Here is a 27,648-nt window from a genome sequence, read left to right on the forward strand (position 1 = left end):
TGAAAATTGTATTAGGGCGTGGCTTTTCCTCTGAAGTAAAGTTAGGTTTTACCAGCAGAGCGAGCAGAAGAGGATTGAATTCCAGGTTGACAGGAGGATCCCTGCAGTCAATTGGAAGGTAGTTTTGTTGTTCAGTCTGATTAAATAATGTTTGCAAATGTGCACGAGGTGTTTATGATAGTTAAACATCATATAATAAGCCACATGCCTGCAAATACGTCGCAAATATACGCTGTAAAGGGTGTGTAATTCAACAAATTGCGAAATACAAGCATGCTGGTTAACACACTGAATGTGTCTCAAAATCTTGTAAGCAGCCTGCCTAGACAATATATCTGGGCGTCGTAGGCTGCTTAAAGCGTTCAATACGCTCCCCGAAATGTTGTTGAACGTTTCAAATGTGCCTATGATACCCTAAAATGATGTTAATGTAAGCAACTAACCAGGTTTTGAGACATTTGGGCCATGACAGACAGATAGCTGAATGGATGTAAATATGAATGAATGAATGTATGGATTGTATGTTTTTTTTAAGTATTAATTCATGCATTTGGCAAATTCATGATCACTGGACACCCAGTGTTTAAAATGAAGACTGACATGCAGTGCAATAGTGTGTAATGTGAAGCAGGTGATCATCTATTGGTGGGTTTGAATGAATGCATTGGGCCAAGCTGAGTTATTTTAAGGCATCAGTCTGCTTAGATCATTATCTAATATACTGATCTTGTGTTTTGAATTTTGATATGTACAGTTTAAGTTGTTTGTTGCATGTCTTTTGCTCTCTAATGCTGTCAGCCAGTATAGTTGCAGTGCTGCTGGTTCTCTTGTGGTTTCAGTCTTAAGTAGCTTACTTTTAAGTGTTTCAATCCAATTTGCAGTTCAGTAATACAATTGGGCCTGTCATTGTTTAGTAAACAGTTGGCTTGGGGTATTTGATGGACATATCCATGGCCGAAACATTGGAGGCTTATGTATTTGTCTCTGAGAAACAGCATTTTAAGTAAATGGTCCAAATCATTCATGAGTGATTGCTAGTATAACAACAACAAAAAAGCTTTAAAGACTCATGGTTTACTATAGAAATGTTCTTTTAGTGGTCTTTTTGTGTGTTGCCCAAATTTGTAAAGTTAGAGCAGCCAGACCGTTTTTGAAATATGGGAAAAGCTGCCATAGGAGTCATTATTAAATTTAACTGCATAGAAGTTTAATGTTATTGACACAAGTTTGTTGTATTTGATGAGTTTCATGTAAGCCACATGTTCAGTGTTTACAACGAAGTACCTGATTTAGTGCCCTTTGGCTCACTGTAGCCATCCATATAATCCCTCACAGAGACCATTAACCTTTCGTGGCAGGAATTCTAGGTTCAGAGATTATTTGGATGTGAAAGATTCACATGCTTCTACCATTTAGTTATGAATGTACTGGACCTAAATATTTATAAGAGCTGTAGACTAGAGTCAGTACTTCTCAGACTATTGCCTCATTTATTGTACAGCCTTCTAGGTGGCGTGAAGGAGATATGAAGCCTGGTCATAATTTAGCTTGCTTTTTTTACTTTGATTTTAGCTGTAATTTAAAATAATCACACTTAATTTGTTTTTATTTATTTTGTTGCTTTCAACTTGCAATTATTACAGCCATCCTCTCTCCCAGACCAGCAAGATGGGTAAAAAGAGCCGAGTGAAGACCCAGAAATCAGGGACCGGGGCCACAGCTGCTGTTTCTCCGAAAGAGATGATGAATTTAATCTCTGAACTGCTGCAGAGTGAGTATAAAGCATTCTTTATGGCTGCATTCTTGTTCTGATATACTGTTGCAATGAATTACTCTCATGAGGAGCAACACTGTGCATCACTGGTACACAAAAGGCTTTTGTGATTATGCCATAATCACATTACATGATTGTTATAATATTTGTTATGGCAAAAAAATATGCAGCTGGATACTGAAAGTTGAGCCTCTTTAGTTAGAATGGTTTCTTTATGTTTAAGCAAATCTGTTTAGTATTTAATCGACTGAAGCTTTTATCCAAATGGTGCCGCCTGAGGTTACATGCTCAAGGGTATGGTGGTACTTCATGGAATCATGTGGTTATCGGTCCAAATTTGTAACTTCTATGTCAAACAGCTTTTCAAATTTGCGTGTCTCATTTTGGGGAGGACATGCACTTGTTTATAATAAAGACCATCCTTTTATATAAAAGGATTTACCAAGTCCATGAATGTCACGATTTTTACAAAAACGGCTATTAGAAGACCTAAATCAGCCAGCATTTAGTTACCCCAGGAACTGTACTTAAAGGAGTGGTTCACCCAAAAATGAAAATTCACTCAGCCTCAGGCTATCCAAGATTTAGATGAGCTGTTTTTTGCATTGGAGCAGATTTGGAGAAATTTTGCATTACATCACTTGCTCACCAATGGATCCTCTGCGGTGAATATTTACCGTCAGAATCAAAGTCCAAACAGCTGATAAAAACATTACAATAAGCGTGAGTGTGTTTGTAAGAAATAAATCCATCAAGATGTTTTTAACTTAAAATTGTTGCTTCTGGCTAAAATGCGTGTCCTCTATCCATGATATTGCTTTCTCAAGTGAAATGCACAGCTTTTCATTTCACAAGATGTTAATTGATAGATTGGAGTCATGTGGATTATTTGTAGGATGTTGTTTTATGTTATTCTGACGGCACCCATTCACTACACAGGATCCGTTGGTGAGCAGTTGATGTAATGCCAAATTTCTCCAAATCTGTTCTGAATCTAATGTAGAAATAAACTCATCTACATCTTGGATGGCCTGAGTTTGAGTAACTTTTCAGCAAATTTTCATTTATTTTTGGTGAACTATTTCTTTAATATGGAGCACTAAGCTGTTTCCCCCATAGTCACTCATTGTGTTTTGTTAATCTAAGCAGCATAAGTGATTGTTAAATATAAACTTATTGGAATGTTTTTCTTTTCTTTCCCCCATTCAGAGTGTAGCAGCGCTGCTCCCTCTCCTGGGAAAGAGTGGGAGGAATATGTTCAGATCCGAGCTCTGGTGGAGAAGATCCGTAAGAAACAGAAAGGTACACAGTTGCTTCAAATTAATATGGTTTAGCAGGTTTGAAGCTTTTATGTAGCATGGTTTGCCTTGTGTTTTGCCATTGGCCATTTTTAAGGAGTAAAGTATTAAACTGTCCTAGTTGCAAGAAAAAAAAGAGGTCGGAAAAAAGCAGATGGTGTGGAACACCCAGATGTGAAATTAATTCTGTCGTTTACTTGTGCTTGTGACTCTTTTTCTGGGTGAATGAGAAATGTTACAGAATGTCTTTGAAGATCTTTCACTTCTTGCGAGTGAATAGAGATGGATCCTGTAAATCTTCAAAAATGATCAATAAAAGTCGTCAATATATCTCATGCACTATTTTTTTATTCTTTTCAAGACAAATGATAGCTTGGCCATTTGTTTTTGGCCTATTTGTTTTGCTATAGAAAAATGTTTCGAAACAACATGACTGTGAATAAATAATGGCTTTTTTTAGTTCTTTTAAGAGAAGCTTAAGAGTATGAGAAGTCTAATTACCACAAAATATGGCATGTTACACATTTGTTTATCTGATAGAATGACTTCTATAACAATATGCTTATACGCAGTAAGTTGTTGTACTATGGCAGAGTCAGACAGAAATATCTTTGGTTACAGTTATGTGATGACTTGAGTAAGATCCTATCACATTACTTAATAAAATACTCAGTGGGAGTCTCAGATGTGCATTAGAACACATAAATATCCATTAGAATAAATGTTAGACAGCACATTATGCAGTAGGATACACAAGAGTAATAGGTAGCACCGTTTAGGTCCACTTTTGTGGTTTTACAGTAACATAATACAGTAGAGTGCCGTAGAATATTGGAAATCATTACAGGGAAAAGTTCTCATGCTGATGTTCAATATACATACAATAGGCTTAGTCAGCTCATGTTGGGCTTGTATTATTTCCTCAGGGATGTCAGTATCATTCGAGGGAACCAGGGAGGACTTTTTCTCCGAGCTGATGGCCTGGGGTACAGAATGCGGGGCTTCTTGTGACGGTTTTGAGATCTCCAACTTTGCAGATGAAGGATATGGCCTGAAGGCCACCAGAGATATCAAGGTTGGTTTCTTTCTCAGCTAGCCCAGGGATTATTTGATGGTAAAATGGATAAAAGTCTATTGTAGTTAGACTTTTTAGACTCTTTTAGTTATACAGTATGTCAGATACATTGTTTTTTTAATCTTGGTTTGTTTTTACAAGTTCAGTTTTTGCAGCAGCTTTGTCTCTAAATGGGCTGTTCCTAGCCAAAATAAGCTGCAATATGAACCAAATCTCATGCTGGTAGTCTTTCTGGCATCAAACACTTATTATTGTATTATCGAGATTGAGTCCATTGTGCAACTTGCTGGCTTTTTCTGCCACCTGCAGTGTGTCATATCTTGAGTGTTGAAGAAGCAACTCATCTTGTGTATTGGTTGTAGATACAGTAGATGATATTTATTTGTGTGGTCCTTCTTGATGGTCAGTGACCAAGTGGTAATTGCAGGTGTATGTATTGATTATTGAACGTTTTGTTCTTGTTAATGCTTTAGAAAGGAATATATAGAGGTTATTGATCACTGCACATCATACTTCACCTCTTAAGTCAATGAGTCATTAAGTCAATGTTCAGATGGTTTTGAATGGCTGCCTTATTGACATTTTCAGTTGCTAATTGCTAGTTATAAAATAAATTAAGTTGCTATTTAAAAAAAAAAAGGAAATTGAATGTCATGAAAGGACTAGCCCTGTAATTAAACTAAATTTGTATGTAACGGTACAATTGGTGCTTTTGCATGTGTGTTTTTGACAATGACAATTTAAATTGTTCTGTGGGCTTCCTGTCCATTTCAGGCAGAGGAGCTGTTCCTGTGGATCCCTAGAAAAATGCTGATGACTGTAGAATCTGCCAAGAACTCTGTCCTTGGTGAGTTTGCATAGTTGTAGCAATGTCAGTCTTTGACCTCAAACTCTTGACAATGACATGTCACATCTCTCCCCACAGAGAAAATGGAGACCACATTTATATAAATGTTACTTTATTGTTCCAGGAACGTTAAATACAACTTTTAGCTCGGTTGACAGCATCTGTGACATGCTGTTGATTACCACAGAATATTTATTAGACTTGAATTTTTTCCATGTAATGTTTATGTTTTGTTTCAGCTTTATTTCAATTACTTAAAATGATTTTTGATAGTTTTAGTTAACAGTAACAACACTGGTTAGAACACGGATATGGTTTTCTGAACTGTCTGCACAATGGTACATTTTGAAAATGGTACCAACCGTACTGTGGTTTACATGACCTCATATGAACTCCTTTAATTCTCCTTGTTGTAGTCTTGGGCTTTCAGCTCAACTACGCAGGTCCAAATCAAAACCTAGTGTCATAGCATGAAAAGAACCTTAGTTGTGTCATTACATTAGCCTACAGGTTCCTAAATTCACCTTTTATTCACAGGGCCACTGTACAGTCAGGACCGGATTCTTCAGGCCATGGGCAATGTGACTCTGGCTCTACACTTGCTGTGTGAACGGGCCAATCCCAGCTCACCTTGGCTGCCCTACATCAAGACCCTGCCTGCTGATTATGACACACCCCTGTACTTTGAAGAGGAGGAAGTACGCCACCTGCTGGCCACACAAGCCATACAGGATGTACTCAGTCAATACAAAAACACAGCACGGCAGTATGCCTACTTCTACAAAGTCATCCATGTAAGTCACACAGATTCTCTCTTAATTGTCTGTGTAAATATAAATTAATTGATATTTTTCCTCCAACTGAATCATTTAGCTAGGTTTTTAATTTAGAAAGTGACAAATGAAAACATGACAGTAAAAAATCTTAACTAAATTAATTAATTTTACTGCCAAAAGCATTTTTATATGTATAAATGCAATGCAATGTAATTTTTATAGCTTAAATCAGACACTGTTGCCTTCTGCATACTGTGTTTTATACATATTTACCTTTACCTAAATAACCTAAGAGGTTAATATAGGCCTAACTTAAGCATCTAGTCTCACTTTTCAGCTACAGATATCCCTGAATACACCACAAAAAGTGCACAAAACTTTCTTCAGTTGACTCGTAGAGTTGTGCTCATATGTATGGCAGTTTTGATGAGTGCGGTGACTGATAGCCCTATCTGTGTCTCATACATGGACTGCCAGCCGTTTGAGTGCAGGGCTCTTTAAGCAATCAGCGCCACAAGTTATTCAGACTCTCTAGCCACATGAATAGCTGTCCTTTACACTGCTGTTTGCTGAGGTGAGGAAATCCAGTTTTAAAAGGATCCCTGCCGTTGAAGGCACATTGGAGATGGGTAAAAGGAGCTTTATAATGCCCTCTTGCACCCAATTTCAGGGCCCCTGATAAGCTGCCATTGACATGGCTCAGAGACGGTGCCGCAGTGGCAACCTTTGGCCAGCAGGGGGAGATGTTTATCCCTTAATGTAGTGTTCAAAGCAAAACATAAAAGAGCATGAATTAGTTTGCTTTTAAATAACAACATGCATGTACAAAAGTGTTAGATTTTGGTGTTAGAAAAGACTACGATATGCCAAATGGTATGATTCTTTTTGCTCTGTTTCAATAAGGAACAATAGAAATTTACTTCTAGACTAGAATATCTTCTTGTCACTTGAAAAGTAAAGACATCTGCTTGTTTCCTCAATTCAAACTAAACAATTATCAGAAATGTTGAGCTTTTTTTTTTTTTTTTTTTACTTTTTAAAAAAAAATAAGTCCATTGAAATATCTGTGCTTTTAATATTCAGTGGTAGCCTAATCTCTTAAGTTTTAGAACATATGTTCTTTCCACTTTGGTTTCAAAAAATGCATTATATTACCATAAAATGTAATTCCAGTGTTGTGAAGAAAATCTTGAATATGCAGATTTATGATTATTAAATGACACATTGAGATGGCAGTTCATTTCAATGGGACCCGTAATCTGTCCAATAAATTTTATCCCGTTTCTCGGACTTCCTCTTGGCTATTAAGGAAGCAATAATATGCTCTTCCAGTTCTCCCCAATTTTCATTCAAAATCTCTGCCGGTACATTTTGTTTCTTTCATTAGATGACTGTCAATTAGGGAAAAGAAACTAATATTTCACATTACTGTCAAGATAAGGCATCAAATATTCATGCAAATAGTTAATGTATTTGTCATTTTGTCTGCAAATCTGCTGACATTTTCTTTATTAAATGTTTTCTAGTTTATAAAAGGGGGTTGGAGTGTAATTAGGAGCGGTATTATTGTTTCTCGTACTCTGTTAATAACTTTAATCAAGTGTATTTATACTGTTTTCTATACAGCGACTGAGACAAATAACAGGAAACACAATAAACTGGAATATATGCATCTGCTACTTTAAGCCGTTGGCATCAGTCATCAAAAAGTTAATCAGTTTGCATATGCAGTCAACGTTTCATTGTCCATTAGGTGGCAGAAGTGAGTTAAGCTTCTAAAGATACTGGTCTAAATTAAATGTTACTTCCTCTGAAACTAACTTGGTTAAAGTTTGTATTGCTAAAATAAAGCTGGAGGACCTCATGACCTATTGGTGTAATGAATTACACACTGATCACACTTTTTAATGAACAGAAAGATTCATTCTGCGTGCATTCGAGTAGGAGTTCGGAGAGAAATGAACATGTAACTTTTTTTTTTTTTTTTTCTAAAGCTCTGTATTTTTTTTTTTTTTTCTAGAGAGGTTCAGTTGAGGGGGAGGGTTGTCTTGCTGGCCCTTCGGTGAGTGTCCTGTCCGCTCCTCTCCTCTCGGCTCTTCAGGTTGGGAGCCAGTGTCACTGTAATGACTACTGTCAATGTCAGCCTCTCTTCTGAGGCGGCCGCAGATGACCGGGCTGGAAAATTAGCTTGTCGCATTGGCTTTGAATTGAATTGACCTGATTGTACCTTCCACACATGACTGACAACCCCAGCCCCTCTTCTACTTCCTCCCACCGCCTGCTTTATCTGGTCCCTGCCTCCCCCCTCCTCCCAGCTTCTCCTCGGGAAGAACTGAGAAAGCAAGGCCCTTCACCTGCTGGAATTGAAGAGCTTTTTATATATATTTGCCTGCGTGAAGAGGGATAGGCTGTTGTCAACGCCGGGTGCCCTCCGAGGAGTATCCGAGCACCTCCCGTGTCCGCAGGGGACCAATGATAGCCGCGCATTCCTCGCTGGGGCTGGATGCGTGCGTGTGTGTGTGTGTGTGTGGGGGAGGTGAACCTCATAAGGTGACCCCGGTATGCAGCGAATGCAAAGTAACCTTGGTGTGCTGCATCTGCCGCTGTTGATGAGAAATGAACAGTGTCCCAGTGGTATGCTCTCATCCCACCCCCTCTCTCTGCACCTGGGAAGATATCTGTCTGACCTTCCTGATGCAGCTCGGAAAATGAGGGAGAGTTTGCGACGTTGAACGACGACGTTCGTTTCATCATTTTTATGCACAAAGCTGAATGTTGAAACAGTCGACGTAACGGAAGTAAGGACTAAAATCAATCCCGTTTGAACCTCAGCATGCAAACGGATGATGAGCTCTCTAATGCCGGCCAGTGCGGCGGATGGGGTGCTTGGGGATCTTGGCTCCAGAAAGACCTCCTGGAGGCCACCGGCCAATTAGCCGCGTTTCCCGCCGTCCTCGTTAAGGAGAGCAGGCGCTCGTGGTGGGAGCTTTTGTTTTCTAATTGATTTACAGGGCCGTTCCCCCCTCGTCTCTCTCTGAGCCGCGGTGCCATTGTGGCACATGATGAATTACCTCTCTCTGGTGATGCTAATGCATCACAAGCTGAACCTGCAGCGGTGCAGCTGCCCTTTATCTCCAAAAACTACACCTCATCAAACGTGCCGTCTAAAACTACCTCTGTTTCGTCTCAAACTACCTCTATATGTGCGTACATCCTACATTTTTCCAGACTAGAGGCCTTATCCTAACCCACAGCGCTCTGAGGGATCCGGGCAGACCTCTTCATGGCCTTTCTGCAGCCAGGTTCGCCCTTCCCCCTGAGGTTTATCACTCTGTTCAACTAATTATTGCCTTAATTGAATCTATTAAGGTACTCGGGCACTCGAGTATTCAGCTCTCAGAGGGCTGAAAATATCATTAACGGCACTTTAACCCTTTTCAGGTGGCCTATAATGGTTACCGATGCTCAAAGATGTTTTTTTTCTTGTCTTTGTGTAGCTGGCCTCAGCACATCTTCCTACAGGAAGTCTGGAGAACCACTTGAGACTCTCTGGAGATTTGCCCTATTACTTCCGTCAAAACCTGTAATATGCACCCCCCCACCCCCCATCCTTACATGAACCACTTCCCTTCATCTGCAGTGTGAGGCTCTAACCCAAGTCACTGAATTCTTACTCGTTGGCTTTACCCAGTGCTTATCTTTTAATGGTTGTCCATCACCCTGCGTGAGCGCTGCTACCAAGTCAGCCTGTTGCCAGAATTGGGGTTAAAATGAAAAGAAGTGGACAGACTTTGCTCTGTTATTATATCGTGCTTTACGAATTCACAGCTGACCTGTAGACCTTCATCCACCTGAGCATGGTAGACCTTTGCCTGGTTGCTCACAGTGGGGACAGCTGAAGTACAAATTCTTATGCTCTGCTGTAGGGCTACAACAATGTCAAAACTGGACTGTTCTCTGCCGACACACTGAGTCACAGGCAAAGATATGATGTGGCCACATGGTATCACCGTCTTTGCTAAGTGTGTGTGGGTTCTAGAGCAGAGAGAGGGAATACAGGGCTCAATTAGTGTCAGGGAAGTTGATTAATGGGGAGAGACATGGAAGGTAAAAGTTAGCCACTACTTCTGAGCGCTTGCATTTCATGCTTCTATTCCTCAGTTTGCGAGCCTAATGGTGCAACTTGGTTGACAGAAGGAGTTTGCGCCCCCTTTCCAGTAAGCACACATACATCTCGGATACATCTGTGAAGGAGTGCATTACCTGGAAACCCTCGCATTGTATTTGAAAGGATCCTTCAAAAAAAACAACAAAAAAAAAACCTTTTTTTTTTTTTTTTTTTTTGTACTGTTCAAGCTTAATGAGTCTCGATTGGTTACTGCAGGGATCCCCCTTTTTTTTTTTTCTAAGTGTCCCCTTAGATTTTATTTTAATATTTTAGTAATTTATCTAAATATTCACGTTCACGCTTCTCTTGTTTGGTTAATAGCCACATGACATGCAGGTAGAGTAATAAAATATATATATATTTATTATTATTATATATTTTTTAAATCATTTAATTATCAGCTTTTCATCAAGCCATGGTCAGTTGTTTGTCATTTGAGAATTACATTTTCAAACATTTGCTGGAAGTTGATTTAACATTCGCTGTAACGGTTTAGCAGCGTTGAGCAGAATCTTTAATAAACAGCATCTTACAGTTGAAAAGCCTCATGTCGCAGAGATGTTTTTATTAAGGAAGCTATTTTGCATTCAGATCTGTAAGTGATTCATCATTTGAAGTCTGCCAAGTTCACTTTTTCTTTTGTTGTTTTGGTTCCAGTGTCTGTTGGGCAATTTTATCACTCGTTCTGTGTGATGGACTGATCACCTGAGTCGTGATTATGATGTTTGAGCACAAGCTTTTTGATGTATTGTGTTATATACATATCAGCACCATTACGGTTTGCACGGTACCTCATTGTGGAGTACAGTGCTTCATTTCACAGGACAAGCGCCACACACACAGCCGTGAGAGCACCTGTGGGGGAAAAGAAGAATATCCTTCACTCTCAGCTTCATACCTACGTCTATTTTTATGGCTCATTTTGCATGTTCAGGAGGGTGCTACGGGCCGGCTGAATTAGACCCTGGCATTCTTTGCTCCCTACTTTTTTTTTCTCTTTCTATGGGCTTGTAGCTTTTTTTTTTTTTTTTTTCCCCTCTCCATGACACCCGCTGCAAATGAGCCCTTGGAGGGAGCGAGTCTGTGGCTTTAAATGTAGATTTCTGTGGCACCAGTGGCTCTCTGTCACACAAATTGATGAAGCAGATTTATGACGGCTGCTGGGCACAACAAATTAAGTTGACAGTGATGTATGGGGGGCTAATGCCACCATGATCCTTGCATAGCACCACTGGACGCTCTCTGCCTGGCTACACTCTTGTTAGGATCTGTTAGGCAGCCACATAATGAAATTCCACTGACTGATTTGTGTTTTTTTTCTTTTCTTTCTTACTCTCTCTTTCTTTCCTCCTTCCCCGCTCTGCCTCTATATCTCCTTCTCTCTTGTCCTTTACTCTCTCTTTTCTCCTTTTTCCTTCCCTCCAATCTCTGTGTTCTTCATCTTCAATTCCCAGACTCATCCGAACGCCAGCAAACTGCCCTTGAAGGATGCTTTTACCTTTGACGACTACAGGTTGGTTGAAATGTCCTATCATGTTAAAAAAAAGTAGAACTTCTCTTCCCTGCTGAGGTTCAAAAAAAGAAAAGAGCAGGAAGACGAGCCGTAGGTTGGTTGTAGGGCTACGCGATGGCCTTTAAAAATGAGGCGTTTGTTCTCATTGTTCTTTCATTAGCACCAAATTATCTGTGAAGGAATAATTTATCATTGGTCCCCTTTCATCTTCAGATTGTTGAATATGATGCAAGTCTGTGCTCCCGTTGGGTAATGTGTGAAGAGAATGGAATAGCGTCTTGTCACAGCTAATGTTGTCTTCGGTGGACTTCATGAAGTTTCTTTTAATAAATTACGTCCAGATTATTTAGACTAGATAAGACCTTTTTTTTTTTTTTTTTTTTTTTTTCTTCTTTCTTCAGGACAAATTCAGATCCAAGGTCATTTTATTGCCTAATATGCAGACTATTAAAGCAGCTATAATCTGTACATTTTATTTAAAATTTTTTTTAAATTGTTTTCTCTGAAGTTCACTTGTAATGTAAGAAAGTTCTATGACCATTTTCCATCCTTGCTTTGGCCTTAAGAATTAAACAGGCCTCTTTTACTCTTGTACATTTAAGAATTCTAATATGCAAATGACCTCTGTTTTGATTGGTTAATTTTTGCATGAAAAATTATCAAAACCAAATGTTTATTTTGTTAGCACACATTACTTGTTTCGTGGTGATCAATTAATCCACAGTAACAAAATAAATAAAATAATTTATCATTTGCAGAACATTCTAGGTAGAGATGGTGAGGGTGGTGATGTAAATTCCATGAAGATTTGAATGACCTGTTTTTGCAGATTAGTGTCTATACATGTTCTGGGTGGACTGGGAAAGGCAATTTTGTTTTGGGTCTACATTAAGCTCAAAAAGATTTCAAGAGAGCAAGAGAAATCCTGTTTTCCATTATATTCCCCTTTAACATGTTCAGCAATTGTAGTAGATCAAATGCAGAGACAATACTTTGAAATGGTCCAGAAATGACCAATTACTTCAACCAATTTTGTGTCGGTTACAAATATTGAACCAGTTTTGAATCTGTAATGAAGCAATGCCATTTGTATATCAGGTGGGCAGTGTCCTCTGTGATGACCCGTCAGAACCAGATTCCTACAGCAGATGGAAGTCGGGTCACACTGGCCCTCATCCCTCTCTGGGACATGTGCAACCACACCAATGGCCTGGTGAGTTTTCAGCGCTGCTTCAAAATGAACACCGAGCTCCCCATCAAAAATCATTTGAGTAGCAGAAAGCTTTTGCAACCAATTCAGTTTAACCATTTTTCTATAAATTCCTAAATGACATGGATGTTTACAGTACTTTCGCTTGTATTGCAGTCTTGAAGTACAGGGAAAAAAAACATTTACTTTTAAGGAATGCAAGAGCATCTAATGTGATTTTTCGGTAGATTATGCTTTCATCCCAAGGGATCTTTTATATTTATTTGGATAATTTGTCTTTGATTGCGCTTTGTAGCTCTTGCCACAGAGCAATATATCGCCTCTGTTCATATGATTCTGTAATGCACTTATATCCTAAAACGAAGTTTTGTTTCAAATTATCATGTGCATTGAAAATCACGGTCATTAAAATGTGTAATGAAATGGTTTTCTGGTAATCCCCTGGTTAAGGTTTAATAAAAACACATTGTATGTGTTGCAGCGGTGTTTTTCAGACAATTTACTCAAAGTTTATTTGATTTAGTTGATTTCTGAAGATTTTAAGAGATTTAATGGTGAAGGATTGTATTTGTTAGGGTGTTATTTTTAATAGGTTGACTCTATAACTTTTAATAAGTGGCGTTTATTTGTTGGATTATCTGTTTTGTTTTATTTATCTTTTTCTTACCCACAGAAATATTTCAGAAAATAGCCTTGCAGCTGTGGTTCCTAAATGCTTATAAATAATATTTTAAAGCTTTTATATATGTTAAAGTAGCAAAAAGAAAATAGCTGACCAATTATGACTGATGTTACCATGAGATCTAATAAAAAATGGACAGTGCTAAGGTGTCTAAAATGTTTAAATCTCTCATCTTGGAAAATATACCTCAGGAGTATATTAGGTTACTCCAATATCAACATGACCTGTTCTGTTCTGTTCTAGATTACGACTGGCTACAATCTAGAGGATGACCGATGCGAATGTGTGGCTCTCAAAGACTACAAAGAGGGTGAACAGGTGAGTCTTGCAACACTATCACAGCAGCTCAACCATCTTAAGATCACAATTACACTGTAATAAATTTCAAGCGGTTTCAACTAATTATTATTTAGTAACTAGTTCCACAGAAATTTTACGTTCAGTCAATTTCTGACCTCAAAGTGTTATCTGAATTATTTTTTTTAGTTGGCTCAACCTTTAGTGAACTAGTTTTATAGTCCATTCAACTAAATTGTTTTAATTGGTCAAAGATTTAGAAGACTACAGCAAGTTATGTCAATTAAAATTTAACCATTTACTCTGTTTTTTAAAAAACTATTTTTATAGTTTAACAAAATTATTAAAAATGATTAACTGGTGTTTATCAATCACTAAAAACACAATTTACAACACATAATAACTTTTTATTTATTAACAATCTCCATTTATAACATTTTTCATACAAACTAAACACACAGGAAGGAAGGGAAAAAAAGTCACGTACATCTTGGATGGCCTAAGGGTCAGTAAATTAACAGCAAATTTTCATTTGTGGGTGAACTATCCCTTTTACAGCTCCAGTTGAATACAACTGCAAAATTCAGTTTAAACTGTTTAAAGAACTAACAAAAAACTAAACAAGCTAAACAATGTTAGCAAACAAACATTTAAAAATATTACCGTTCACAATTACATCTTTAATATGAGGCAGAAGTAAAAATATATATATATATATAATAAACAAAACAAGTCACCTTTTTTATATAGCGCTTTATACAATGCTGATTGTGTCAAAGCAGCTTTACAGAGTCAAACAGGAAAATAGATTGTCAATAATGCAAGAGGACATTAACAAGTCATTTTTCCAGTTAAAGTCAGTTCATTGGTGATTCAATGTTGACATCATCCAGTTCAGATCTCTTCCAATAATGTCTGTGCAATCAGCCAAGTGTCCCCAAATAAGCAAGCCAAAGGCAACAACAGCAAGGACCCAAAATTCCATCAGTGACAGAAATTGAGAAGAAAACCTTGGGAGAAACCAGGCAGTTGGGGGGCAGTTCTCCTCTGGCCAGACGAAACCAGCATGGCGTGGTTTAATTCTAGGCTGCAACACAGGTCAGATTGAGCAGAGGACTTGTCTGGTTCTTCCCGATGGCTGAAGGGGTCTTCGCAGGGGATCTGTCTCTGGAGCTCATCTAGCTGACATGGTCTCCGCTGACATTCAGGGCTGTCGAGGTCATCTCTAGGTTCTGATCCACCATCTGAACTGGATTCAGACTGGATCTGGTGGCTACGGTGACCTCAGAATAAGAAAGAAACAGACTAATATTAGCGTAGATGCCACTGAGAAGATTAAAGCACATTATGATTGTAGCATTTACACACATTACCTGGAATGAAAATCACACCCTGATGGAGAAAGAAAAGTACATTTTAAGTTCAAAAAATGAAATGATGCCTTTTAAATCATTTAAATCGTTTCACGGCCTTAAGAAACGATTCAGTTGTTCATTTTCGTTTCGGAACGACGAACTTCTCTTCCGAAGCGCCTTCACGAGACCAGGCAGAAACGCTGTGTAAATTAACGTTAATCTGCCCAGTTTGATAAGAGTGACATTTCACCGTAGCTTGTTGTTAGTCACGTTTAATGTCGTCTTTTTACTTCACGGGACTATTGCAAAAGTTTACACACGCAAAAACCTATTCAACATGCCCATGTTAACTTAAAATAACCGTGCATTACTGTGGTTTACATCGTTACACACGTTTCATAGATTTTGGTTAACGTTGGTCGTATTACAGTTTTTCTCAGTCACTTTGGTGCATTTCTCGAATCATCCTTAATATTTGCAAAGAAGTATATGCATTTCTCAAAAACAATTCATTCAAACAGCACCCCACAATGGATTTCTTGCAAAAGCCTGTAACTTACTCAAAATCTTTAGATCATCTCTCAAAATCAAGTATTTATGTCAATGAACATATAATTGCAATCAGAATGAAAAATCCTTGTCATTGTTCACAAACAAGATAGTCAAAATGCTTAGTCATGCTGTCAATATAACAGTGCACTCTGTTAGTATTACCTGATATAAATTATGGAAACAGTTTGGATGACAGTTTCTGTATTGAAATGCAGAAGGCTGCGCTTCTTATTCCATATATCCTTTCAAATGTACAAATTTACACATTACTGTATGTAGGATATTGATTGAAAGAGACTGTTTCAAAATGTTTGAATAATTGAGGATATGGTTGATCTCCCAATATTTAGCTGCAACCTTGAGCCATTGTAAGACCATGATTGACAACATAGTCCACAACAGTGGCCTTTATTTCATCTGATATGCACCTCTGTTCTTGGCCTCTTCTGCCTCTTCCTCTGTTTTGCCTCTGTACCCTTCCACCAAGCATGCTTACACCTCTTCTTCCTCTCGGCTCTTGACCCTGATTGTTTTCTGGATGTTCATCCATCGTCAGAATTTGTAACTATTGTGTTGTCCCCTGTCTATATATGCTTTCCAATTGAAGATTCATGAGATGCACCTTTGAGCTATTTCAGAGAACTGGTTTATAATTGGTTGATCTATATTCTCCTCATTAGTGAAAGTCAAGATTCACTTGCACAATTCATGGCAAATTTACAAAAAGTCTAATAGAAATGTATAGAAAATATGCTTGACAGTTTATGACAACTAGATCAACCATTTTGCATTTAATGACTTATGCGATAAACTAATAGCTAGATGTTTTGAGGGGTAAGACTATAGCACAGAGAACTGTATAATACGTTTTGAGTAGCATGATATTAGCAACTGAAAATGTAGGAAACCGCTGACAAATGTATGTAATCAGTTGCACGAATGTACCAAAGCAATCGCAATTTGTTCAAAAGAATGAGAAACTGCTTTTATGATGTGCACAAGTGACTAGATGATGCGGAGGTTGAACAAGTAGTTTTGAAAATTTCATTTCTGATCTGAGAAATGCACCAAAGCGACTGAGAAAAACTGTGAGCATAATGGCTTAAAAAAAGAAAGAAAGACCGCGCAGTCTCTTAATTATCTTTTCACGGCACGGAAACACAAATATCATACAACGCGACAAAATTAGCTACAATTCATTTTAGTAATAAAGCTTTTGATATTAAGTGTTTTATGGATTAAACAAGGTGAACGACTACATTCTCTTCACTTAAATTTCCCTCAGACATAGGCTACACAACGCTTATTTTCATTATTTTTATATATGTTGTACGTTTGTGTATAAATATATGTTTTAAATAAGACATTTACACCTTTTAAATGTATATTTTGTTTCAGTTTAACGTTAAGTAACGTACAAACACCTGATGCCTGAACTTGTCTTATGTCCACTTTTCTTCGGATATACAACTCATAAAACACTTTCTAAATGTCCACTCAAAAAAATCGAATATGTTGCATGATTTTCTCCTTTAAAAAAAATAACATTTATTTAGTGGGACTTACCTGACGCGTGAACTGTTTCTCCCGCGAAGTCAGTGCAAGGCTCGTGCACGTGAGGAATGATCTCAGTGTTGGCTGGATTTGTTTTTATTAGTTTAGTCAACATTTAGCATTCTGAATGTTGACTGGATTTGAAAATAACCATTCATTTAATGTTTTTAAAATATATTTGTGCAGACTTAATGTAATGTCTTCTCAACTAAGCCCAAGCAATAAAATTAGTTCAACTTAAATATGTTTGCCCTTCCAACATTTTGTTAATTGGATTTTTTACAGTGTAGGGTGACCATTAGACCATTAGAGTATCTCCGTCAATATCACATCTACCCATGTGATTGACGAAATCAGCGGGTGGGTTTCGTGCCATGCTCTGTCCACCTAATGCACTTGTACATTTTCAATTTCCATTCGTGCACTTTCACCTCAGTGCTATTGCTGTATGCTTGTGCTTCCGTGATGCATTTATCAGCCAGCAGCCATTATGGAGGCCCGGGGGTAATATCAGAGCGGAGGCATTCAGATCCAGCCATGGGGAGAGCGGATACACGGGGCACACAGTGACAGGCCAGGTATACACCCCCACCCCCCTCCAGAATGTGAATTATTTGATAAGATTCGCAGAGACAGCCAGTGGAAGAAGAAAGAGAGTGCGGGGGCCGGTGTGTGGGACTCGGACAAGCGGTGGGGGGAGTAGGAGGGGCCGTTTCTGGAGCGTCGCTCCATACAGAGCCGTTTGATCCCTGATTCCTGCTGCTGATTTCGCACTGGGCCGGAACTCAATGTGGAGAGGCTGAGAACAGAATTGAACTGTGCTTTTCTCACCCCCTCTCTTTCTCTCCAGCACTGTGTTTTATCTCTCTCTTTCACACTCTCTCTGCACGGCACTATCTGTAAATGTTGCGGATGTACTGTTGAGCGGAAGACGTGAGCGGTGTTTGAAAGGACAGTAGTATGGGAAGGAAGTTTTCAGGGATAAATTGCCACTGGTTAATATCACATCCGTTCCCGTAGACCTGTGCATCCATGAGTCCATGAAATGAAGGGCTGCGCTTATACTCATTTATGTTTTACTTTAACAATGTGTCGTAGTTATGCCAAAGGTTTTCTGGTTTCTCTCCACTCAGATCTACATATTCTATGGTACAAGATCCAATGCAGAGTTTGTGATCCACAATGGTTTCTTCTTTGAGGACAACGCACACGACCGTGTGAAGATTAAGTTGGGTGTGAGCAAGAGTGAACGTTTGTATGCCATGAAGGCTGAGGTTCTGGCTCGTGCTGGGATTCCTGCGTGAGTATTCTGTACAGGAATGACAAACCACATGATGCACATAGAGTCATATGTTTGTTTTTCTTTTGTAGCTTTTCTCTTTTTTTCTCATTATTTATGTAGTGTTCAGTCTAGTTTTATTTCCATATAAACCCATTAGACCTCATATCTCATATATATATAATTTTTATTTTTTTATTTTTTGCTGTTAAATTCTGACAATGATCTGCTCTTCATAGCGCTACTTGAGCTACAATGCCCTCAAGGATTATTTGCTTTAGATGAGCCATGAAAAATGTCGTCATATGATTATAATCAAGGGAATAGGAAGTTTGTATGGACAAAAATGAGCTAATAACTTTACTTGGAGAACTGCTATATAATAAATAATAACAATAATAGTAATTTTTATTATTATTACTATTGTTGTCATTATTAGTACGATTTTTATGTATTTATTAAATTATTTTGGTGGGTTTTTTTTGTGAGGTTGGCAGTAATTCTGGAGGGCAGTTTACATGTAATTTTTCCCCTCCATACACACACACAAAAAAAAAGCATTTTCTTTTATTTTTCCCCCCTTTTTTTCTGTAGCTGTAATCTTTAATGTGTAAGGTTTTCTCATGTTAACACCCCCTTCAATCCTCTCCTGGTAGAGAGTCATACTGCTGCAGGAATCATCATCCAGGTGTAACAGTATTATGCCACAACAGAAGAGGTTTTACAGCACTGTAATTCTATCAGTGAATTTTCTGTCACACAGATCAATATCCTTTTAAGTCTCCAAAACAAAATCCACACAGGCCCATATGAAATTACCTTTTGATTCAGGTCAGAGTCGAGATGCTCCTTTTCATCCCACTGTAAGTCAGACAGGAAGAGGCCATAGATATGCTCCAGTAATTAAACGGTAAATTATAAATGATTGAGCGTGTTTTTAAAAATGCATCAAGTTCAGTGGCCTCTCATCGCTTCAGATCAATCAGTTGTCATGCGACGGGGAGCAGCGCCGCGGTCTCGTGCAGGCAGGAGGCTTCCATTAGCACCTGCCCGTTCTGCTGGAGTTAATTGGGGTTTAATTTGAGAGAGGTGGGGGGGGAAGTCAGTTGGAGTAACACCCTGCTTTGAACCCTCTCCGGTTCTTCTGCTCCTCAGGTCCAGTATCTTTGCCCTGCACTGCAGCGAGCCGCCCATATCGGCTCAGCTTCTGGCCTTCCTGCGTGTCTTCTGCATGACTGAAGGTAAGATTCTTTGTTTGTCCCGATACCTTCACGTCTGGAAAGGAAAGGAGATGCCGTATTTCATATCACATTCTTACATTAAACTAGTCAGGACAACAAAGCCTAAACAAGTGTCCCTCAGGTGTTTAATTGATCAAGACAGTGCGGCAGATGTGTGGAAGGACTGATCCAGAGTCAGTGAAATATTAATAAGCATCTATGTAGGAGAAGTTTTTGTCATAAATCCCATAAAGCAAGGCCATGTCCTCTGGCAAGACCTCTTAAGTCTGAGCTGATACATTATTCAGAATTTTTATGTTAATTTTTAAACGAAGCGAAGCCCCTGTGCTGGGGGCTTCTATTTTACTAGTGTGACAGAATTCAGCGGTGTGCACGAGCAAAGCACTCGTTCGGCAAGCCCTTTCATCTCGTTAGCAGCCGTGTAATCATACCTTACATAATCGCAGCAGATCAGACCTGCCGGCTCACTAGCACGGCAGATTACTCCCTTAACCAGAGAGGTGTGCGTTTCTGATTGCAGAGGAACTCAGGGACTACCTGGTGGGCGATCACGCCATCAACAAGATCTTCACCCTGGGCAACACTGAATTCCCTGTCAGCTGGGAGAACGAAATCAAGCTGTGGACGTTCCTGGAAACACGGGCTGCGCTGCTTCTCAAAACCTACAAGACGACCTCAGAGGTGCTGGAAGAATGGCAAACAATCTTTGAACTTTCACACAGATTTTATAAAACCTCTTTAAATAGTTTAAAAAGTTTAATTGCATAGGGAACAAAGGTAGCAACGTTCTTCTATTTGCTGCCAGATACATATTTCTTATCAGTTTTAAAAACCGCTGTGCTGCTTAATATTTTTTGGGGGGTTTTCTGAATTCTTTGATAAAGTTCATAAGAACAGCACACATTTGAAAAAATAAATCTTTTTTTAACAAATGTATTTACTTTTGATCAATTTAATGAGCCCTTACTGAATGACATATCTAATAAATTATTTATCTTATCTTATACATATGTACAAATGCGCGCGCACACACACACATTTACATTTGCTGTCTAAATGAGGACATTGCATAGACTTGTATTGTTTTTACATATAGTTACACATTTTATAACTCTACCATAACCCTAACAAAAGAGTCCTGCTACTTTTTTCTGTGAATACAAAATATGCTATATACAGGTGCTGGTCATATAATTAGAATATCATCAAAAAGTTGATTTATTTCACTAATTCCATTCAAAAAGTGAAACTTATATATTATATTCATTCATTACACACAGACTGATATATTTCAAGTGTTTATTTCTTTTAATTTTGATGATTAGAGCTTACAGCTCATGAAAGTCAAAAATCAGTATCTCAAAATATTAGAATATTTACATTTGAGTTTGAATAAGTGACCATCCCTACAGTATAAATTCTAGGTATCTCTTGTTCTTTGAAACCACAATAATGGGGAAGACTGCTTACTTGGCAATGATCCAGAAGACGAACATTGACACCCTCCACAAAGAGGGTAAGTCACAGAAGGGCATTACTGAAAGGTGTGGCTGTTTACAGAGTGCTGTATCGAAGCATATTAAATGCAAAGTTGACTGGAAGGAAGAATTTGGGTAGGAAAAGGTGCACAAGCAACAGGGATGACCGCAAGCTTGAGAATACAGTCAAGCAAAGCCGATTCAAACACTTGTGAGAGCTTCACAAGGAGAGAACTGAAGCTGGAGTCAGTGCATCAAGAGTCACCACGCTCAGACGCCTTCAGGAAAAGGGCTACCAAGCCACTTCTGAACCAGAGACAACGCCAGAAGCATCTTAACTGGGCTGTGGAGAAAAAGAACTGGACTGTTGCTCAGTGGTCCAAAGTCCTCTTTTCAGATGAAAGTAAATTTTACATTTCATTTGGAAATCAAGGTCCCAGAGTCTGAAGGAAGAGTGGAGAGGCATAGAATCCATGTTGCTTGAAGTCCAGTGTGAAGTTTCCACAGTCTGTGATGATTTGGGCTGCCATGTCATCTGCTGGTGTTGGTCCACTGTGTTTTCTGAAGTCCACAGTCAACGCAGCCATCTACCAGGAAATTTTAGAGCACTTCATGCTTCCTTCTGCTGACAAGCTTTATGGAGATGCTGATTTAATTTTCCAGCAGGACTTGGCACCTGCCCCCACTGCCAAAGGTACCAAAAGCTGGTTCAATGACCATAGTGTTGCTGTGCTTGATTGGCCAGCAAACTCGCCTGACCTGAACCCCACAGAGAATCTATGGGGTATTGTAAAGAGGAAGATGAGAGACACCAGACCCAACAATGCAGATGAGCTGAAGGCCACTATCAGAGCAACCTGGGCTCTCATAACACCTGAGCAGTGCCACAGACTGATCGACTCCATGCCACGCCGCATTGCTGCAGTAATTCAGGCAAAAGGAGCCCCAACTAAGTATTGAGTGCTGTACATGCTCATACTTTTCATTTTCATACTTTTCAGTTGGCCAAGATTTCTAAAAATCCTTTCTTTGTATTGGTCTTAAGTAATATTCTAATATTTTGAGATACTGATTTTTGACTTTCATGAGCTGTAAGCTCTAATCATCAAAATTAAAAGAAATAAACATTTGAAATATATCAGTCTGTGTGTAATGAATGAATATAATATACAAGTTTCACTTTTTGAATGGAATTAGTGAAATAAATCAACTTTTTGATGATATTCTAATTATACGACCAGCACGTGTAGTTCTGTACATAGTCAAACCAGAAATTATTCAGACACCATATATATTTTTTTATTTTTTTCTAGTGGGTGCAGGGTACTATTGTTCATTTATGTACTGTAAGTGATAAGTGAGGATAGCAAAATAAAGGAAACTGTGACGCATTATACCCAAACATTCTTCATACAGTGCACTACCAGTAAAATTGATAACAATTTGGAACCAAAAATTATTCAGACTTTTTGACCTGACCATGTTTTGCTTTCATTGGTAATGTGAACTTTTTACACCAGACTTAACAAAATTAAGCATTGCTTGGTAATTGGTTGACGTAAATTGGTATTAAATAATTGTGTACTTAAATTTAACAGCTGACAGCTATTCAACCTAATTCATTACATAACTTTCTATCGAATTTGATCTGACACAGTCTAACTCTAAGTTCTTGTCATATTTTATTACCATTCTCTAAACTGTAGCGAATAAACTGTGATAATGTGAGAAATGTTGAAAGTTTCTGAATAAATTTTGGTTTGACTGTATACACACAAACATAAATTAGAGCTGTCAAGCGATTAATCGAATTCAAAAAAGTTTTTGTTTGCATAATATGTGTGTACTGTGTATATTTATTATACATATATAAATACACACTCATACAGTATATATTTTGAAAATATTTACATGTACTGTATGTTTATATATAAATATTTAATATACAAATAACATTTTTCATAAATATATGCATGTGTGTTTTATATTTATATATATATATATATATATATATATATATATATATATATATATATATATATATATATATATATATATATATATATATATATATATATATATATATATATATAATATCTGTGTGCACTGTATATTTATTATGTAAACAAACTTTTATTTTGGATGCGATTTAATGGTTTTACAGCACTAATATAAATATGTGAATGAATAGAACAATATAGCATATTCTGCATTCATGCATATTATATTTGTGCATACACACTTTTTGTATTTGATTGATTTTTGTTGAAATGAAAACATTGAGCCAAAATGTGGAATGACTTTTCTTTCAATTTGGAATGAACCTTTGTTTCTTAAAACAGAAACTGCAGAAAGTTTTGTCATTAAACTGATTTTGTAATCAAGCCATTTTGTTTCAGATTGGTTAACAATAATGATAATGTTAACCAGTCGTCGTTATTTTAAGATCTGTTGTTTTCTTCTTCAGGAGGACCGCTCCATGCTGGAGAAGCCTGACCTGTCCCTGCACTCCCGCATCGCTATAAAGCTGCGGCTGGCAGAGAAAGAGATTCTCGAGCGAGCTGTGTCCTGCGGTCGGGCCAAGCGCCTGCACTTCCAGAAGCAGCTGGACGAAGGCGCCCTGCTGCCACTGTACGAAGAAAGCGACATTGCCCTTTTGGAGAACGCAGATGCCAAACTCCCCATAATCCTGCGCAAACTGGAAGAAGAAGACGAGCGTGTTCAGGAGGAGATGAACCTGGCTCAAATCAAGCCGGATGCTGCCTGCCTGGACTCCTCCAAGATCCCTGTTCTTAACGGCCAGTGTAAAGATCTCAATGGTACTCAAGAGGATCCTCCAGGAGCTGATGCTGTGGTGAAAGAGAGTGAGGTTGAGAAGCACGACCCGAGTACCAAACGAACTGAAGGTGAACCAAAAGTTGGCGGCAAATAGTCATAACCAGCGCACGGTGGCAATCTTAGTTCCTGCTATTTATTTATTTTCGTTTAAGAGACTCACAAATAGGAGCAAAAGCTTTCTAAACTAAAGCAGTGGATTTCAGTTTAAACCTTTTTTTGTTTTTTTTTATTAAATGCAGCTTAAGCTAGCTCAAGCTATAAGAAGCCTGTTGTTTGTTTTTATTTTGGTTTGTTGGAGTTTTTATCAGTGCCACATTTGGTTTCTTTTTTAGTAGCTTCGCTTGTCCTGCCAGTAAAAAGTGGTAACAAGGTGAGGAAGTAACCAATCATATGGACTCCCATCTAGATGAAGGCTTTCTTGGACTTCACAAAATGAAAGAAAAAATATATATATCAGACTTCAACATGGTAACGTTGCCAAGGATGTTTCTGTTTAGTCATCTAAAATGCTGACTGGGAATTTTACTTCTCTTTAACCAGCCGTTGCCGTAGATCATGCCAGAAACGTGCTTGACGTTTAGTGCTGCTTGACAATCATTACTCTTATGTTCTGACATCGATCTGTAAAGAGATCATCACTGCCTTGCTGCACGCTAGTTACTTTACTCTCATAAAAAGTAAGGTTACTAAAAGACGTCAGTCCCCAAAAAAGTATATATTTTCATGCACTTCAAAGAACAGTCAGTGCATTCTCAAAGTGAGCGTTAGTTTTGGTTTTGAACCAGAGGATAAGAGGTTGTTGGTGACCATGTGGGTTACTCTTTGCTCTGAATGTAATTCAAGGTGTGTTAAAGCCATTCACTCTTCATTATGTTATATATATATTCGTTTTAATCCTTCTGTGCTTATGAAACACTTTGCAGTTAATGGACATCGAGACTATGATCTCCTCAGACTAACTTCTCTCATACAGTACGTGATCTTTTGGAAATCTATTTTTGTTTTCCTTATTTTTATGCAAGTATTCAATGCAACACCAAAATGATCTCTCGCATTTGTCCTGCACCTGTTGTGGTCATCTTTAAGCCTTAACGAATGTCATTTAGTTGGATTCCAGATACAGAAAAATTGATCCATCACCCACAAGGCACAACTCTGTTCCTGTCTGCCTTTACATAGCAAAACATTGGGGGCTATTAATTAAAGAAATATTTCACCCAAAAATTTGAAACCTACCATTATTCACTCACCCTAATGTTGTTTCAGATCTGTGTATTGTTATTTATTTATTGGGCACTGTATTCTAAGTCTTTTAAAGCTATGTGATGCAGGTTGGTCAGCTCATACGAAGCTATCATTTGGCTGTGGAATTCTTTTGAATATAGTTTTTTGTTTTTTTAAAGCTTTTCAGCACAGCTTTAAATTAATACGAACTGTCAAAGAGATGCATAACAATTCTTAATATAATAAAATATTTAAAAAGAAATAACATAATATATAGGGTATAATATGAGGGCAAGTAAATAATGACAATTTTTGGGTGAAATAATTATTAAATCTTAGAGCTGTGTTCCTCTACCCAGTCACATGATCCATCAGTAGTGACTTGTATTAGGTGATGAGAAATTTATCAAAATATACACCCAATGTTTTGTTATCCTTTTGAAATTGTGTACGTGTACAGAAATGGAAATGACATTTCAGTTCAAGTATTCAGCCCAACTAAACAGCACTGTTCAATATACTGTTCAGCATGTTATGTTGAAAGATGATGAGTGTATGGAAGCCTGTCTGTTGTTCTTGCTGCTTCTGTATATAGATTTATAGCTTTGGAAAGCTAACAGCTTTAATACACTTATTCTCAAATCTTTAATGTGATCTAGCCATAAAGAAAATGCACAGTGGATTGCACTGACTCCCAGTACGTCAGTACACAACTGTATAGGTAAGAGCCATTAGAGTCTGTCTACAATGACAAGTCCAAGATTAAAGTTCTGTGCATTTTTCACCTGAATCAAATAAGGTGGAGTGCTTTTCTTCAAATCTTTGACCTGTCTATCTGTCTTTAAGAGGGCTTTTTTTTTTTTTTTTTTTTTAAATCCCCATTAGGAGAAATAAGGGCACTGGTCCATTGTCCTTTCATTCTTCATTTCATTTGCAGGGGGAAAAAAAGGTTTTATTTAATGTATTTTTTCATTCTTTGCCCCCCAAGCCCCATTACAAATTTATAAAAGAAACATTATCTTGAATCATTTAATTCGGGGCAATTAAATTTTGAAATTCCACATTCATTATTCATGGGCTTCGAGATAAAACCCCTTTAATCCTTGAATAGATTATTATAATGGGCGATAGTGTGGGCAGTGGTAAACTCGGGCAGCCCTGCACATGTCCGGTATTGTTAGTATTCCTCATGTCAGGGCTGAGAGCAGGAGTGCATGGAGCTCCCTTTGGCCTGGGATCCTGCCACCAAAGTAATTCTGCCTATGAATAATACACGGCGCTTCTATTAATATAGAATGCCGTCAGACCCTGGGCGGAGGACCCATTGTCATGCAAGTATTTACCAATACATGTGCCGTACTTGAGAGAGGGGGGCTTTCTTCGAAGATTGTGGGGTCACATTTCCTTGCACATTAAGTGGTCGAGTTCCAACCACTGCGCTCTTAGAAATAAATGTTCCATAAAGGGATTTTCAGCTCGCTGCCATACAAGTTGTATGTGTCTTTAGAAGACCATCTACAATGGGATCCAGAATCTGAGACTGCTAGTGAAAGTGTTGCTTTTGCATTTTAACACCATTTGCATAGTTATTTGAGTTGAATTACGTTGAAATAAACTTATGAATGTATTTGGTTTGTCTCTCTTTTTGCTTTAATGACAGCAACACTCGAGCTGCATTAACTCCACAAGTTTGTGTAAAACCAGATGATAATGTTCTCCATTATTTAAAATGATCCAAAGAGCATCTTGTGCTTCAATGGAAGCAAGAAATACTGATTGTCTATGCAAAGAGTCACACTCAGTGATAAAGCAATAGTGCAAAATATTGTCATTTTATGTGATTTACCATACAATAAATATTTTTATGTGATAAAACTATATTATATACAGCCTCAAACTTTTGGATCCAGCTGGTGCTTCAAAGAACCCACGAGTGCTTCGGTTATTCAGTGAGATCTAGAACAACTCAAATGTTACTATAATGTCAAAAAAAGAACTTTAAATCTCCGAAATATCCATATAGCAACTCGACAACACATATGCAGCAAAAGTTGTTGAGTCCATCCTGTTTTATATTCATGGTCTTGATTTTGACTCTCGAGTTAAAACTGTTCAGCTTAACTAACTTGAGTCTTGAAATGTAATGGAGCAGGTCTCCATTACAACACTCTTCTAACAACCCGTGAACCTTTTATTTTTAAGAGTAAGGGTAAAAGATGCCCCTTCATAGTTTTAAATTCTGTCTTATGCCTCTTGGCACTTAATGCAAAGTGGGCAAGTTGTCTTGTGAATGCTTTCTGCTTGTAGTCAGATCTGTCTTTTAAGCTATTCAGGTCTTCTAATGCTTGAACTAGTGTCTGTGGCCTTGCTACTCTGTCACCTAGCATGTTGAGAAGAGCAGTTCTGCAGTTAGTTCACACAGTGTCAGCCTTGAATCGAGGATTATTGGTATCTTGTACTTTTCTACCTGTGGGAAGACCCTCTTGT

At 38.1% G+C, this 27,648-nt stretch overlaps 1 protein-coding gene across 3 annotated transcripts; it reads left to right on the forward strand.

The window, feature by feature from the left end:
- Positions 1–27,029, forward strand: setd3 (SET domain containing 3, actin histidine methyltransferase). Of its 3 annotated transcripts, none has more exons than XM_058749244.1 (13): positions 1–118; positions 1,644–1,771; positions 2,984–3,076; positions 3,999–4,147; positions 4,922–4,994; positions 5,532–5,788; positions 11,393–11,451; positions 12,550–12,664; positions 13,587–13,661; positions 18,235–18,401; positions 19,536–19,621; positions 20,142–20,302; positions 23,567–27,029. In XM_058749244.1, exons 2-13 carry the CDS (start codon positions 1,669–1,671, stop codon positions 24,029–24,031), a joined length of 1,803 nt encoding a protein of 600 aa, XP_058605227.1. In that variant the 5' UTR covers positions 1–118; positions 1,644–1,668; the 3' UTR covers positions 24,032–27,029. The 3 variants fall into 3 exon arrangements, 2 of the variants coding, with proteins under 2 accessions (XP_058605227.1, XP_058605228.1); XM_058749245.1 differs by having other exon boundaries at positions 60–118; positions 1,660–1,771; XR_009266712.1 differs by lacking the exons at positions 19,536–19,621; positions 20,142–20,302; positions 23,567–27,029 and adding an exon at positions 17,580–17,679 and having other exon boundaries at positions 18,235–18,372.
- Positions 27,030–27,648: the final 619 nt, after the last annotated feature.

This window comes from Onychostoma macrolepis, chromosome 17, assembly GCF_012432095.1.
Source record: "Onychostoma macrolepis isolate SWU-2019 chromosome 17, ASM1243209v1, whole genome shotgun sequence".
NCBI classification, from domain to species: Eukaryota; Metazoa; Chordata; class Actinopteri; order Cypriniformes; family Cyprinidae; genus Onychostoma; species Onychostoma macrolepis.